General features: G+C 38.8%; 1 protein-coding gene across 1 annotated transcript; it reads left to right on the forward strand.

Annotated features, from left to right (window-relative positions):
- The first annotated feature begins 3,196 nt into the window (after positions 1 to 3,196).
- Positions 3,197 to 3,619, forward strand: zgc:162634 (uncharacterized protein LOC555881 homolog). Its single transcript, XM_061246461.1, has one exon. It carries the CDS (start codon positions 3,332 to 3,334, stop codon positions 3,545 to 3,547), a length of 216 nt encoding a protein of 71 aa, XP_061102445.1. The 5' UTR covers positions 3,197 to 3,331; the 3' UTR covers positions 3,548 to 3,619.
- Positions 3,620 to 14,240: the final 10,621 nt, after the last annotated feature.

Genomic DNA, 14,240 nt, shown 5'->3' on the forward strand with positions numbered 1-14,240 from the left:
TTATAAGCTGGCCTCCCATTATGTTTTGCTGTGAGTGTTGCTGTCTTAATGCAGAGGGAAAAATCTAGTCTCTTAAATGACTGTTCACACCCACATATCACTGGCCACGATGCTTTAAAATGTTAATGACTTGCAGTTGTTGTTTTTTTTACTGAGAATTGATTGACAGTTTTCAAATGTAAAATTACAAACAGATTTTCCCCTCATTTTACCCAGGAGACAGCAATAGGTGCAGTTGGAGAATAGATTGAACTCAGGTTTAGAGAAATAAAATGGACTGGGCCGTGGTTAAGTGGACTACTGCACTTCTGAATGTTCTGAATGTGTACCTTTGATAATAATTTATCTGTAAAGCAGATACATTTGGGATACCCTCTTGTATTCCAGTGCCATTATAATCACAGGCCAAAAGATATCAGATGGGTTAGGCCTATTCTTAGCATACAAGAACCAGAAAATGCAGCGTGACTTCAACATGCTCCATACAGTCCCAGCACTATGGAGAATATTGCAATCATTACCCTTTGGTAATATGATCACTACAGTCATGTCATTGTCGTTGTCAACCCACTGTGTTTCATAGAGGAATTCTGCATTGGTCATGTGTGTATCTTCTAAGTCTAATATAAATATAAAGCACAGAACAAAAAAATATAATCCATGCTGATATAAAATGGAGGACATACAATAGGGCTTTGTGGAGTAGAAATCATGCCTTGCACCTTTACAGATCTGAGTACTTTTAAAAGCAGCGCGTTTAAAATTCATTACCAGAACACCTGCATGGCCTTCAGCATCTCTGAGAGCTGCATTTATGCTGAGTGATCCTGCTTTAGAGAGTCCCCGAGGCTGATCCCAGAATCCCCTGCGGACTTATAATAGATATTAAAAATGTTTAACTTACAGCAAAACTATGTAATGATATAACAGCATCATCAGTAACAGACATTACCCTAAATTACTGTGAAACAAGTACTATGAAAGAAAACCCACAGCTTGTTTAAATGTTTTAACAAGGCCAAGAAATTTTATCAGTATCTTACACACCAAAATAAAGTGGCATGGACGCACAGACTAACATGAATCCCCATATATTGTGTAACTGATGATCTTCACAATATCTCTGAGAAGAAGCTCATCGTGGAAGGACTACTGAAGCTTCCTCACTGATAAAGCCATATAATTTTACCAAAGGGCATTACATGTGTGCTATCATTTACAAATAGCCACTAGTAAAGAGAAGAGAGGGTGGAATAAGCAAAAAGAAAAGCAGGGTAGTTTGTCCATTTGGCACATTTTGATAAATAATAATGCAAGTTTGTTCAGTCTCAAGGCAACCTTTATGACATTTAAAACAGTTATTACATGTGCATCACAGTAGTTGCCCACTTCATACAGTATATGCTAATAATTATAAAGAACAAGCTGCTAGTCATCTCTCTAATATCATATCGTACTTCTATGTGTATCTGACATATTGTGTGTCACTTCAGAGCCTTCCTTTGCACATACAACTGGTGTTGTTTTTATATTGCACATATCAGAAACTAAAGACCCTCTAAAAGGAAAACCTCCTCAACACTGGTTCCTTGTTCTATTAATATTCCATTGTAGAATGCAAATGCACATATCCAATTTGTGTGGTCATTCTTCCAAAATAACATTGTGAAATTGAGCATTTTGTAATTGTGGTTACATTCTTACCATTTTTAACATGCACTTTTTGCTAAATAACAAGTGCATTCATTAAAGCCACTATGTGAACACAAATGTATCCTTTGTTTGTATCATCATGAGAAAAATATTGTAATTAACTGGTACAAGGGACCTGCCACAGACATCCAAGATAGCTTTGTTTCTATGGAAACCCATTTATGGCTGCCTGGCTTCATAAGTATTAGGAAACTGGATTTGTTGATTATGCTACTGAAACCTATTTCTGACCCTGTATTTTCTTGGTCCTGTATTTTAGCAAAAGGTCTCAAAGAAGATCTAGAACTATCTGAGCAGGGAATGCTAGTGTCACTTAAGAAACACAGTCATTATTGACGTTAGGAAACGTTGAAAATATTTAGTAGACCAACAAAAATGATACATTAGCAATATGAAATGATTCAAATAAACATGCAACGACAATGGAAATGTTTTTGAAAAAGAAATGTCAATGATGTATGACTACACTGCCATCCTCTGGTCAAATATCGTAACCGTAATTTTATCATTTATAAAATTTATAAAAAGTAACACTTGGAAAACGGAGAACATTGCTTAAACCATATCAATACATTTATTCTACATTCTATTTCGAATGATACAAAAACAAATAATATGTGTTGACGCTTTACACAATTCATAATTAAAAGCCCATCACAAGAGCTTGGAACCTTCATTAGGAGCACAGAGAAGGGGGAGGTTTTTAGACGTTGTACAAATATTTTTGACGTAATCCACACGTAATCCAGGAAGCTTACTGGTCAGGCGGCATCAAAAAAAAAAAAAAAAACCTCGGTGTGCTCTATTTCGGACCATGTTCCTGAATGGCAACAAAGCATTGCGTTCAGTAAGTCGCAATCTTAATAAATCCAGTAATTATGGATATTTTATACATGCAGCACGACCACTGCAGATAGCTTTCGCCAGAACGTTCACTGACGGCGTGAAGGACAACGTAGAGAACAAACCCCAGTTTGATATTTCCTTATTGGAATTTCTTGTCTGCCCCCTATCCAAAAAAACATTAAGGTAAGACTTGCATTTGCTAGCTAACTGTAGATTGTCTTCAACCTTTCTTCACATTGAGTTCATTTGGGTCTTGCATTTGTAATTATGTTCAAGCTATGTATCGATTTAGCCAACATTACGCTAATTGTCCAACCAACATATTGACCTAGCTTTAAAGCTTTTTTGCATCATTGTCGCAGGCTCATGGCTGGCTAGTAAACTAAAGTCTGCACACGTTTTGGAAACCCAGAAATGAACGTTAAACATAAGCCACCTTCCGTAATTGCACAGCCTCGCTGATAACTATCTTTCATGCCAACTGCGTAGCTACAGCTTAAATGTATTACGATGTGTTGGCTAATGCGGATGTATTTACCTGCCTAGGTACGACGAGACCACAAATGAACTGATAAACGATGAGCTTGGCATAGCTTATCCTGTAATTGGTGGAATTCCCAACATGATACCACAGGACGCCAGAATGATTCGGAAAGATCAGGAAGAAAAGGAGGATCCGACGACGGAATAATTCGAAGAGCGAACAACGCAGTGCTCTAAAATATTGTTACAATTGGACGGAAAGTATACGTTTCAAGTATAGAACGCTGTAATGGTATTTTCACTGTCCACCGTGACCGTACTGGTCCCAATAATCTCATTGTTGGGACTTTTCTATTCTGCGAGCGTGGATGAGAATTTTCCACAGGGGTGCACCAGCACAAGCAGTGTGTGCTTCTACAGTCTGCTATTACCCGTCACCATTCCAGTCTACGTGTTCTTTCACTTGTGGAAGTGGATGGGAATTAAATTATTCAGACACAATTAGTGCTGTTAAGAATGAAAAATGAAAAGCTGTACCATGCGGATGTGAAATAAAAGTTTTTTGTTTATTACAATACATTAGAAGGGTATATGATGTTTACGTTTTACATTTCTTGTTCTCAAAAGTACATAAATCAGAACATGTGATAATTACAAGAACCAAATATTGAAATCAAATAAATATAAAATACCTTTTGAAAACAAAGGTCTATGAGTAGGGACAGAGACATTACATGGAAGGGGGTGTAGCAAAAAGTGGAGGGAGGAAATAACAGCAAGAACTTGTAGAACAAGTACAGCAATACAGCAGCAATTGGTACAAAGAATAGGCCTTTAGTAGCACATGCAGCTGTTATGAAACGTGACTAGAATTGTACAAATCCAGAACACATATCTCAAATTAATACACAATGTTGAGTAAAAGTAAGCACAAACACATAACACGTGTATTAAAATGGCAGTGCATGAGACTGTGAATATAGCTGAACATGCTATTTTAACAACTATGACTTTAAAGGCAAAGTGAACTGGCACCTTCAAGGAAATAAAACTTGTGAAATCCTTTCAATCTTTCAAGATGAGAAAAAAAACACCTTTAGCTGGTTTCTTAATACATTAAACAGAATGATAATACCTCAAAAGGTGAGTGAAAACCCTAAACTGAAATTGAGTAACTTTTACTTAATTACCAATCTGGTATACAAGGAGGAAGCCATTTTATTTTTTGTGAATATGATGATGGTCTCAGTGCTGTCATAATGACTGACCACTGCTGCATGTTTTCTGTGTTATACTTCCCATATAATTGCTTTTGCATCATACAGACGATACTTGAAGGTGTACTAGGAGTTCAGACCTGAAGGCCGTCTGGCTTTCATGATCGTTTTCATCTGCAGCATCTTCGCTTTAGTCATGCCGTGATCCAAAAGGGGAGACTGGGGCACGGGGGACTCGCCACCCCCCTTCATCTTGAAGAAAAAAGACTCATTCAGCCGAGTTTGAACCACCTTCAGTTGAGTATTGCCAGCCTTACTCAGAGGAAGCATTCTATTTTGCTCATGTGAAACCACGCTTGTGAGCTTGGGATGGAGAGGGTCACAGCTGGTGTCATGTTCCTGTTTCACTTGCCAGTCTGTGGATTCTGTGGGCTCCGTGTGGGGTCTCTTGGGCACGCTCAGGTCAAGTGCCTGCTCTGTGCACTCTTGCTTCTGATGCAGCTTGTGAAATCTGAAAGATGTGGAAAGCAACGGAGAGCTGAAGAAATCGTCAGTCTGCGTGGCTCTCTCAGTGGTAGACTTGCTGATGAAGAGCTCCTGTGATAGCTGAGGGTATAATACTCCACTGTGCTGCATGTCCCTGGGCTCAATCGCACCACTGCTGTCCTCACTTGAGCTTTCTGCAGGTAGGAAGGTCTTCTGAGTGATGAAAAGCTCCTGGCTGATGTTTTCTGCTGTCGCCTGGGACACTTTAGAGTCATTTTCCCTGAGCGGGTCAAGAGCTTTGTCCTCATCTTCAAAGGTTGCATGTGCCTTTCTGGACACAAGAATTGACTTCAGTAACATTTCTTTACCACAGGTCCCGGGGAGACTAGGCTCTGTTGCTTCCATGTGCTCTGTTCCTCTGTGTTTTTTCACTTGACTACTGTCACATTCAAGGGAACATGGCAAAGAGTTAATAACAACACTTTTTCTATATGGGGTACCATTCTTTGACTTTGTTGGCTCCTGTTTCAGGCTGTGAGAACCCTCCGAATCTGGATGATGACTCCCAAATGATCCATACCCATCTCTTCCACTTTCAGAAGACTTGATCTCTTGAGATGCTAAGGTTTCTGCGCACTGATCTGAGGGCCTGGTGACGCTTCGGTTTGAACCACCCAAACTCTTACTTTTCTTGCCTTTTCTCCTTTTCACAGGCAGTGGGTAGAGACAGAAACTGTCTTGTAATTCTGATTTGTTTTTATTCTTCTTTTCTTTATGATGCTTGTCTTTGTGTTTTTTAAACCTTTTTTCCTTGTGTCTTTTCACACCCGCTTCAAAACAACTGTCATTACTCAAGAGTGCCTCTGCATTCCTTCTCAATTGCCTGCCTTTCTCTTTACTTTTGAGTTTCTTTGATTTATTCTTATTTCTTCTCACTGAATCCCTGTTAAGTGTCTCACTGGAACAGCACACCTCTGTCTCCACCGTCTGAGATGTAGACATTCTCCTCTGTAATTTAATCATTTCTATTGTAAATTGTATGTTACTAATGGCATTATCTTGAAGGAAAAAAAAAATTCATTCAGTACTTTGCGGCTGTAATATATACATACACTCACTGACCATTTTTATTAGGTAGATCTGTACACCAGCTTGTTAATTCAAATATTTAAACAGCCAAACATGTGGCAGCAACTAAATGCATAAAGGCATGCAGAGATAGCCAAGATGTTCAGCTATTTTTAAGACCAAATGTCAGAATAGGGAAGAACTGTGATCTAAGTGACTTTGACTGTGGGATAATTGGTGCCATACAGGGTGGTTTGAATATCTCAGAAACAGCTGATCTTTTGGGATTTTCATACTCAACAGTCTCTATATGTTGCAGAGAATGGTGCAAAAAACAATAAATATCCAGTGAGCAGCAGTTATGTGGGCAAAAATGCCTTGTCAATGAGAGAGGTCAGAGGAGAAGAGCCAGACTGGTCAAAGCTGACAGGAAGATGGCAGTAACACAAATAACCATGCATTACAACAGAGCTTCTCTGAACACACAATGTGTCAAACCTCTTAAGTGGATAGGCTACAGAAGCAGAAGACCAATAAGTCTGAAAAATAATAGCAACCTAATAAAGTGCTCACTGGGTATATATCTATATACACTATATAGCTGAATACTTGTTATGGTATGATAAATATTTTCCCTACCAGATACTCTTCCCACTCCTGCTGTTCCTCCCAAGTTGATGAGGAGTATTTAGTCTTGCTCTTCTTTTTGGAAACCATGTGATCTAACCAGGAACATGTATTGTATAATGGTTTCATGAGCAATATAGGCTACGTTAATTGCCTGTAAATTACACATTACTAAGAATATTCAAAACTGTGTTACCAGTTAATTAAACATAATGTCATATTTCATTACATTGTCATCTTAATAGTGACTATGCCGTGCGAAGTAGTGTTATGTATATAGAATAAAGTATAGGCTATTTCAATAGGTAATTTCCCATTATTTGAACATGTTTTTAAAAGAAAACTCAAATTACTTTGTCGTTTTTTAATCTGCAAACGGCTATGTGTTTAATGTGACTGAGACACTCCTCTATCTTTAAACAATGTAATTTTACTCGCCACTGTTAGGCCACGACAAAATGTATCTCTCTGTTCACTGGTAACAACTACGAATATTATAGGCGCCACACGACACACGATTAAAGCTTGATATCAGCAGTTACACAATAACATTAGTCGTTAGCTGAGCGAGCTTTGAACTTTGGTGAAAATAAAAGTTTCCATCAAATATCCATCTTTAAACCCGTAGCCTATGCCTACTTAAAAGGAATATCTGCACAGTAGGCTAGGCCAGATCAAAATTTTCAATTTTGTTCAATTTACAAGAAATACCACTGAAACGTACAACGACTTTATCGCGAATGTAGGGATACATAGCTTATGGCTAGGTAGGTGGCTAACGAACGTGAATCATCTCATTATACTGGAGGAATATGCCTAGCTGTGGGAATGTTTCTGACAAGTCGATGAATTTAGACGAATGTAACTATCACAAATAAAAAAGGAATAGTTATAGGCCCTACCTTCACCTGCACTGTCAGTGAACTATGCTGAAGAAGACCGCCCTTTCCTCGCAGTTTTGAGTGCGCGCACTTTGATGCTAAGCGCATGCCCATTTTGATTTGAATCCCGAATCGGAATAGGAGCTTCTCGGACGTGTGCAGTGTGCAGTGGTCATTTGGATTATTTGTTGTTGGAAATACACGTGATGCGCCGAGCATTTTAGTAAACTATTGGGAAAGTTAATCCTACTTTGTAAGGAAACTTGGCATAATCAGCTACATTTTTAAAGACAATTGGTCGTTTTTTTGTAATCACGCAACTATGGTAAATAAGATAAAGTAGCCTAATACAATTTCTACATCGGCACAAAATACACTTAGAGGTTAGACGCTTTGGGTGTTCAGAGATGCTCTTCTACATACCACTGTTGTATGGTTATTTGCATTACTGTCACCTTTCTGTCAGCTGTCTGTCAACTACTCTGGCTCTTCTCCTCTGACCTCTTTCATTAGCAAGGCATTTCTGTCTGCAGACCTAGTGCTCACTGGATTTTATTTTTTTATTTTTTTATTTTTTTATTTATTTATCTATTTATTTATTTATTTATTTTTGTACCATTATCTGCACAATCTAGAGACTGTTGTGCATGAAAATCACAGGAGATAAGCAGTTTCTTAGATACACAAACCTGGTTGAACATTAACTGAAGCTCCTGACCATATCTGTATGATCGTATCTGTGCTGCCACCCAATTGGCTGATTAGATAATTGCATTAATAAGTAGGTGTACAGGTGTTGCTAATAAAGTGCTCATTGAATGTATACTTTTTAACCTTCCAATCACTATGAACACAGTTGGTTCAGCTACCCTGTTCCAATGAAAACATACTCTTCAATTATTGCAACCGGGAAATGATGACTAGTCTATTCCTTGGTGTGCTGACCGTCAAATTCGCCTGTGTGGCCGCCAGCCCCTAACTGGTAATGTAACCTTATTCTGCCCATTCAGACTGTGAATAATCTGTTTCGCTCACACAGGGTCCTGTGATGTCTATATTTCCCTGCGTAGATGCTGTCAACTGGCTACGAAGGAAATTCCTCTTTGCACTTCAAAGAGACAATCTCATTTCATCACTTCTACTGGGAGAAATACGTTTATTCTAGTAATCTCCCAGAAGCTGTATAGTGACAAAGACATGGCTCACTTGGTCTCTTGCTGAGAATATTGGACCGTGAAAATAAACTCTCCCTTTGAGTAATCAGTTCATAAAATATACATCTATACACTGTGTTAAATCATCAAGTGCCTGTCTGGAAAAAGATGGATATTTGATGGAAACTGATGGAAACTTTTATTTTCACCATGAGTGATAATGGAGGAGGAATGGAGGAGTAACTGAGATCTCTTAATTTCTTCTTGATTTAGCCGAGTGTAATTTAATTGAAATCTATTCCAACAAAACAATATAATTGACAAAAATGATTTTAAATGCTGTTACCTTTCAAATATTTTACTTATATTATTGGTTTTCTATCTATCTATCTTAACCACACACACTCAAAAAGAATACCCCTTGCTCAGTCATCACAACTGTTCCTTTTATAACATTATGCCCACATACAGCATCATAAGAACTTATTTTTTTCTTTAAGTCAAACACATTACAATTATTTAACTGATGCTTTTTATCCAAAGCGACGTACAGTTGATTAGACCCAGCAGGGGCCAATCCCCCCTAGAGCAATGTTGGGGTTAGGAGCTCAGCAGCTGCACTGATGTTATTGTGGCTACACCAGGGCTTAAATCACCAACCCTCCAGGTCACCTTAGCCATTAGGCTATAGCACAGTATCATCTTGTGGGGGCATGGCATGAATAAAATTACAGATTTATTGCAACATTGGGAACTTTCAATAAGGCTTGTTAGAGTTCTTGGCAGTTTGCAATTTCATTCTGCAGCAGCATCTGTCTATTCAAACTTGTGCCACAGATTCACTGTCTATGAGGTTGTTGAGCATATTGTATCTTTGATCATGACAATGATATGGAGCACACACACGGGAAAACACACACGCACACATGAAAACACGCACACATGAAAGCACACACGCACAGTCGCATAAAAAACCATGAAAGCAAAGTATGAGGTAAAAACAATATTGGGTGCTAACACAAGAAGTGTGTGCAGATTTCTAACACATTAGGAGGGTTAAATCTCCTTCCATCAGTCTCCAAATTAGCAAGTCTGCATAGAAAGTACTCTACTGAATGGGAACATTCAATTACATGCACTTGTATGGGTGCCTCTCAAAGGTACCCATACAAGATTAACCAGATAGCTGGATAATTTCCCTCCAGCTCACTTAAAAGCACACAGGCAAATAATAAATAAAATGTTGTATTCTTGCTTCAGTTAGTTGTCAGTTAATTCAATCGCAATTTGAATTCCACTACTGTTAGAATATAATTAGAGGATGCTCATTTTTACTGCTAGCAAGCAGAGATATGTTTCGAGCTCCCTTGCACTCTGCACTGTTGCATTTTAGTATAATAACTAGATGAATAGTTATGTCCCTCTAGTTGTTGCACTTAAATCTCCACAATCAAAGGAAATGGGTCCGTGTGGCTTTCTGGTAAGGGCAATATTTTTTCTTCCTCCCTCGGCATGAATCACTGAGGACACACCGTGATCTCAATATTCACACAGCATGCTTCTGTTTTCCTTTCTGTGCACTTCATCATGGAAAGTCTGGAGTATTTTGGTTCCCGTGTGTTTCTCCTCCCCCCCCCCCCCCCCCCAATTGTTCATGCTGTGCAGAAAAGAACATTTTCCTTGGGTCTCAGCTTGATGTAGCTGATGCGTAGAGCAGGCTGATGTCTTATATGAAAGAGTTGACTCTGTTCTCTATGTCCTTCTTGTGACATGGCGATCTTTGTGCCACTTTCTGTTTCCTCTTGGAGCTATCAGGCTGAAACTCAGATGGCATCATTCCCCAGACCCTCTAGAGGAAATCAGAACAGGTGGGCTGTGATTCAGACATGCCCATTGACCCATGAACAGTGGCTTGTTGTGTACCCATTGATGTATGGGCGAAGGATAATCCCTGGGAGCTATTCCCCATGCACGCACGCAACAGAGGTCCATCCCTGGAGCAGAGCACTGAGGTCACATTGTAGTCATTTACTGCCAGGCCTAAGAAAGAGCATGATTGATATTGGCTGGAGAAACTGCACTCCAAGGGCAGCAATAGGGGTACTAATCGTTAATTAGTCAAACATTTTATTTGTTTCACTTTGATTGCATTTGCCTCAATATTATTTTATGAAACAAATATCACAAATTTAATTTAATTTATTTGCAGATACTGTAGATGACAAATGTACAAACAGTACACAACGGGTGTTGTCACCTGTGAAAACAATGTTATAGTAATCACTTGGTAACCTGAATGCTAAAGCACATGACAAACTGCATATTATCATCACATGATATTTACACTAATCACCCAGCCCACATGTATACATTTTGGAAAGGATGAACTTGACATGTATTTATTTTTTCCTGTGCTAACATAGTTGTTGTCATATGGGGGTAACCTCATCTACTGGTTTGCAAACAACACTTCACCTTAGTCCCGTTTGAATTCCTCTGCACACTGTCTATGCTGCATACCATTAGTGAGATGCCTAGGAATGCCCAGGCATGAGGTAATGAGAAGGACAGTTTTGGGGTTGAAAGGTCCTCCACCCCCATGCTGCTATAAACTGCTCGGAATTGTGCAGATGGGTTTAGGATCTCATGCAAAGGGCAAAGGTTGACTTGTGTGGTGGGTGTCATCTAAACAGGCAATGACTACTGAGGATTGCACCTCGTGAAAGGTGGAGAAGTACAGTCTTAATGCAGAATCCATTTATAAATCTCATAAATGTGCTATGTAAACAGCTTTTATTGCTTCCCCACTTGTTTTTTTTTTGTAAGTATCTGTATATAACTTGTAAATACCTTTGCCAACTTGTTTATCTCACTGGTATAACTTTAGCAAAATCAATGATGAGAATATTCAGCATCAAATAGAATTGGTGATGGCTTTAGCTAGAAGTGCAGCCAATGGAAAAAGGAATTGGACATTGACTAATCCTTTACCCCGGTCGTTTCCTGGTTTCAACATACGGTGCCTTGGACTGCCTGCCACCTGCCATCATGCTTTTTCGCTTGTGTGAGTGGCAGAGGGCATGCTCACTGCCCTGACAGAAACCCTAACCGCTCTGCAGAGGAAGATCTATAGGCCGGAGCTGTTTGGGTCCTCTCCCAGACCTTCTTTCCTGTGTCATGACATAGTCATTCCTCTTCCACTTTTAGAAAATGTCTCTCATGGTTACCTAATGTGTCATCTTGGACCCATAAAAGTAGAACAGGGGTGACCACCTCCCATGGATCATGAGGGATGCAGGTATACCCCATCCTGAGAATTGACTAAATATCATCATAAAAAAAGAGATTGAATTTGGCTATAATTCAACATGGCAGGTGATGGGTTTGTTTGATTATGATCAGTTGCAAGAGCTGAGTATGGACATATTTTGTCTGTTCAGATGGCTGTAATATCACTGCCCTGAGGTTGTCACTGCACATAAATTATAGATTTTCAGTGGGAGTGGGGGCTCCCTGAAATGCTTGACGGGTTAGTAATGCTTATTCTAAACTGAACTTATTCTAAACTTATGCAACTTTTTTTGCCTTTTAGGGGTGTTTCAAGGTAGCATGCTCTTAAAGCAAAACTTAGCACAGCTACCAGAAAACTATTTATATGAAAGGGATTAGTGCCCATTAATGACAACTCCTCTGTTAATACCAACTATTTTATATTTAAAAAGCAGCCTTTGCATTCATACGTGACTTTCTACATTTCAAAGGCATGCACAAACTATAAAAATGGTTCGTTCATTATTCCTATTTATGTATTTTTTTACTGTAACCGGAGTGCGCAAGAACAAAGAGACTTTAATGGTATGACATGTCATGGGTTTCCATCGTCCAAATGAAAATAAGTGATGGATTCATGACCTATTTCCTCCTCCCATTGCCTCCGCTGTGTTATAAATACGGAAAATTCACTAAAAATACACCACTCCTCAAGTTGGGAACCGGAAAGTGACGAAATCACGTAGGTACGCCTCCATTAAGATTTATGCCTGAAGTTGGGATGCGGCTTTGACGTCATTGTCTGGGGGAAGCCTTTTTTGTTTTAATTATTCGGACAATTGCGCAGCTTCATTTGAAAGTCATGGCGTAAAAGATTGTTCCGATCTCCGGGGAAACCCGATCTTAGCCAGAGCCTCTCATAAATCTGGTCAGATAGGTCGCATTGTGTCAGTCTCTCTTTGTATCTGCCAATTAGGTTACGCATTTAGTCGCAGTTTCCCAAGTTAAATCGTCATCTGAAATGCTTGAATGAAGCCTTGGGGGATTCTACATTTAGATTGGGCTACTAAATCAAATGTCTTCCTTTAATAAACACGTAAGTATCACAGATACTTAGGCTAATGTGCAATTTCAGGTATTTCACCTTGTAATCGCCCCAGGTTTTCGTATTTTCTCTTGAATACATTTATTTTATATTTCAAAGGTTATAGCATTTTTTTAAGAGAATGGTTTCAAATTCAAATAGTTAAATTACAAAGATAACATATCATATTTCGACAGTAAAATAAGTCATTGTTAAAATAATTGATGTAATAATGATTTTGGCACATTGGTTCGACCAAAGGAAACACATGCAGTTCACTCGCAGGGCAATTAGCAACCTGCCTCGGGAAGGTGCTGAAAGCTGAATTAGGCAGCGCTGGTGGCGCAGTCATGCGCACGCCAGCATCCATCAAATTGAAGGGGGGGTAGTGTGACATCAACACCAATAATGAAAGCGGCTCATCAATGACCAGGAGAGCTATAAAAGGAAGTTTTGGACTGTTACTCTAATCTCTAATCTCAGCCACAAACTGCGTTCACACTCCTGCGCAGTAAAATAATACATCACGCTTTTTCCAAGGCTATCAAGAAGTGGTAAGTAAAACTTATGAACACACTTTTTAAATTTGTCTGCATTGATCTTGATACATGACTATTCGTATATGGACATTACTACGCAGGTGTTTAACAGTAAAATTCAGGGCAAACAATTTATACTAAATTTAAAAAATGCAGTATCGTCATGTTATAGATACAACAAATAAAATATTACAGAGATTTAAAGAAATGAACAATGTTCACCATATTTAGAAACATGTACTACTTGTAACTGCTTATCCTTTTCTCATCAATTTGACAGGTCATCAAAATGTTTTCTACGAGGAACTTGGACACATTCATTTTAATAATTTTCCTTTCGATTATATGCTATTCTTTGAAGCCTGAAGCAAAACCACTGGGGTAAGTTTTTAATGTCAAATTTGATCCGTGTATTAAAACTCGCACGTCTTCAGTATTTAAAGACCGTAATTTCTCAATAGCTGTTTACATTTAAATCGTTGTTAAGAAAGACGATGGAGGACTGAAATGTATTCATTTTATTTTCATCAGAAAGCGCTCCTTAAGTGAAGTACAGTTGATGCACAACCTTGGAAACCACAAACATGTGCAAGGGAGACAGGACTGGCTTCGGATGAAGTTGAAGGACATCCATACAGCGTCGCTGAGAAATTCTGACAGGGGTGAACGAGTTAGAGCAAGAAGGCTCCTTCCTGAAGATTTTCCGGGACTGGATGAGTTAACATCCAGTGAAGCCGAATATATATTGAAATCTCTGGAAGAACTTCTGAATTCTCTGCAAAATTGAATGTTTATGGGAGAAATTCGGAATGATGGCCTATATTTTTGTATTCTAATTTATGGTGTTTATTTTGTCCGCAGATAATGTTTTA

The sequence above is a fragment of the Conger conger genome, chromosome 6, assembly GCF_963514075.1.
Source record: "Conger conger chromosome 6, fConCon1.1, whole genome shotgun sequence".
Classification (NCBI taxonomy): Eukaryota; Metazoa; Chordata; class Actinopteri; order Anguilliformes; family Congridae; genus Conger; species Conger conger.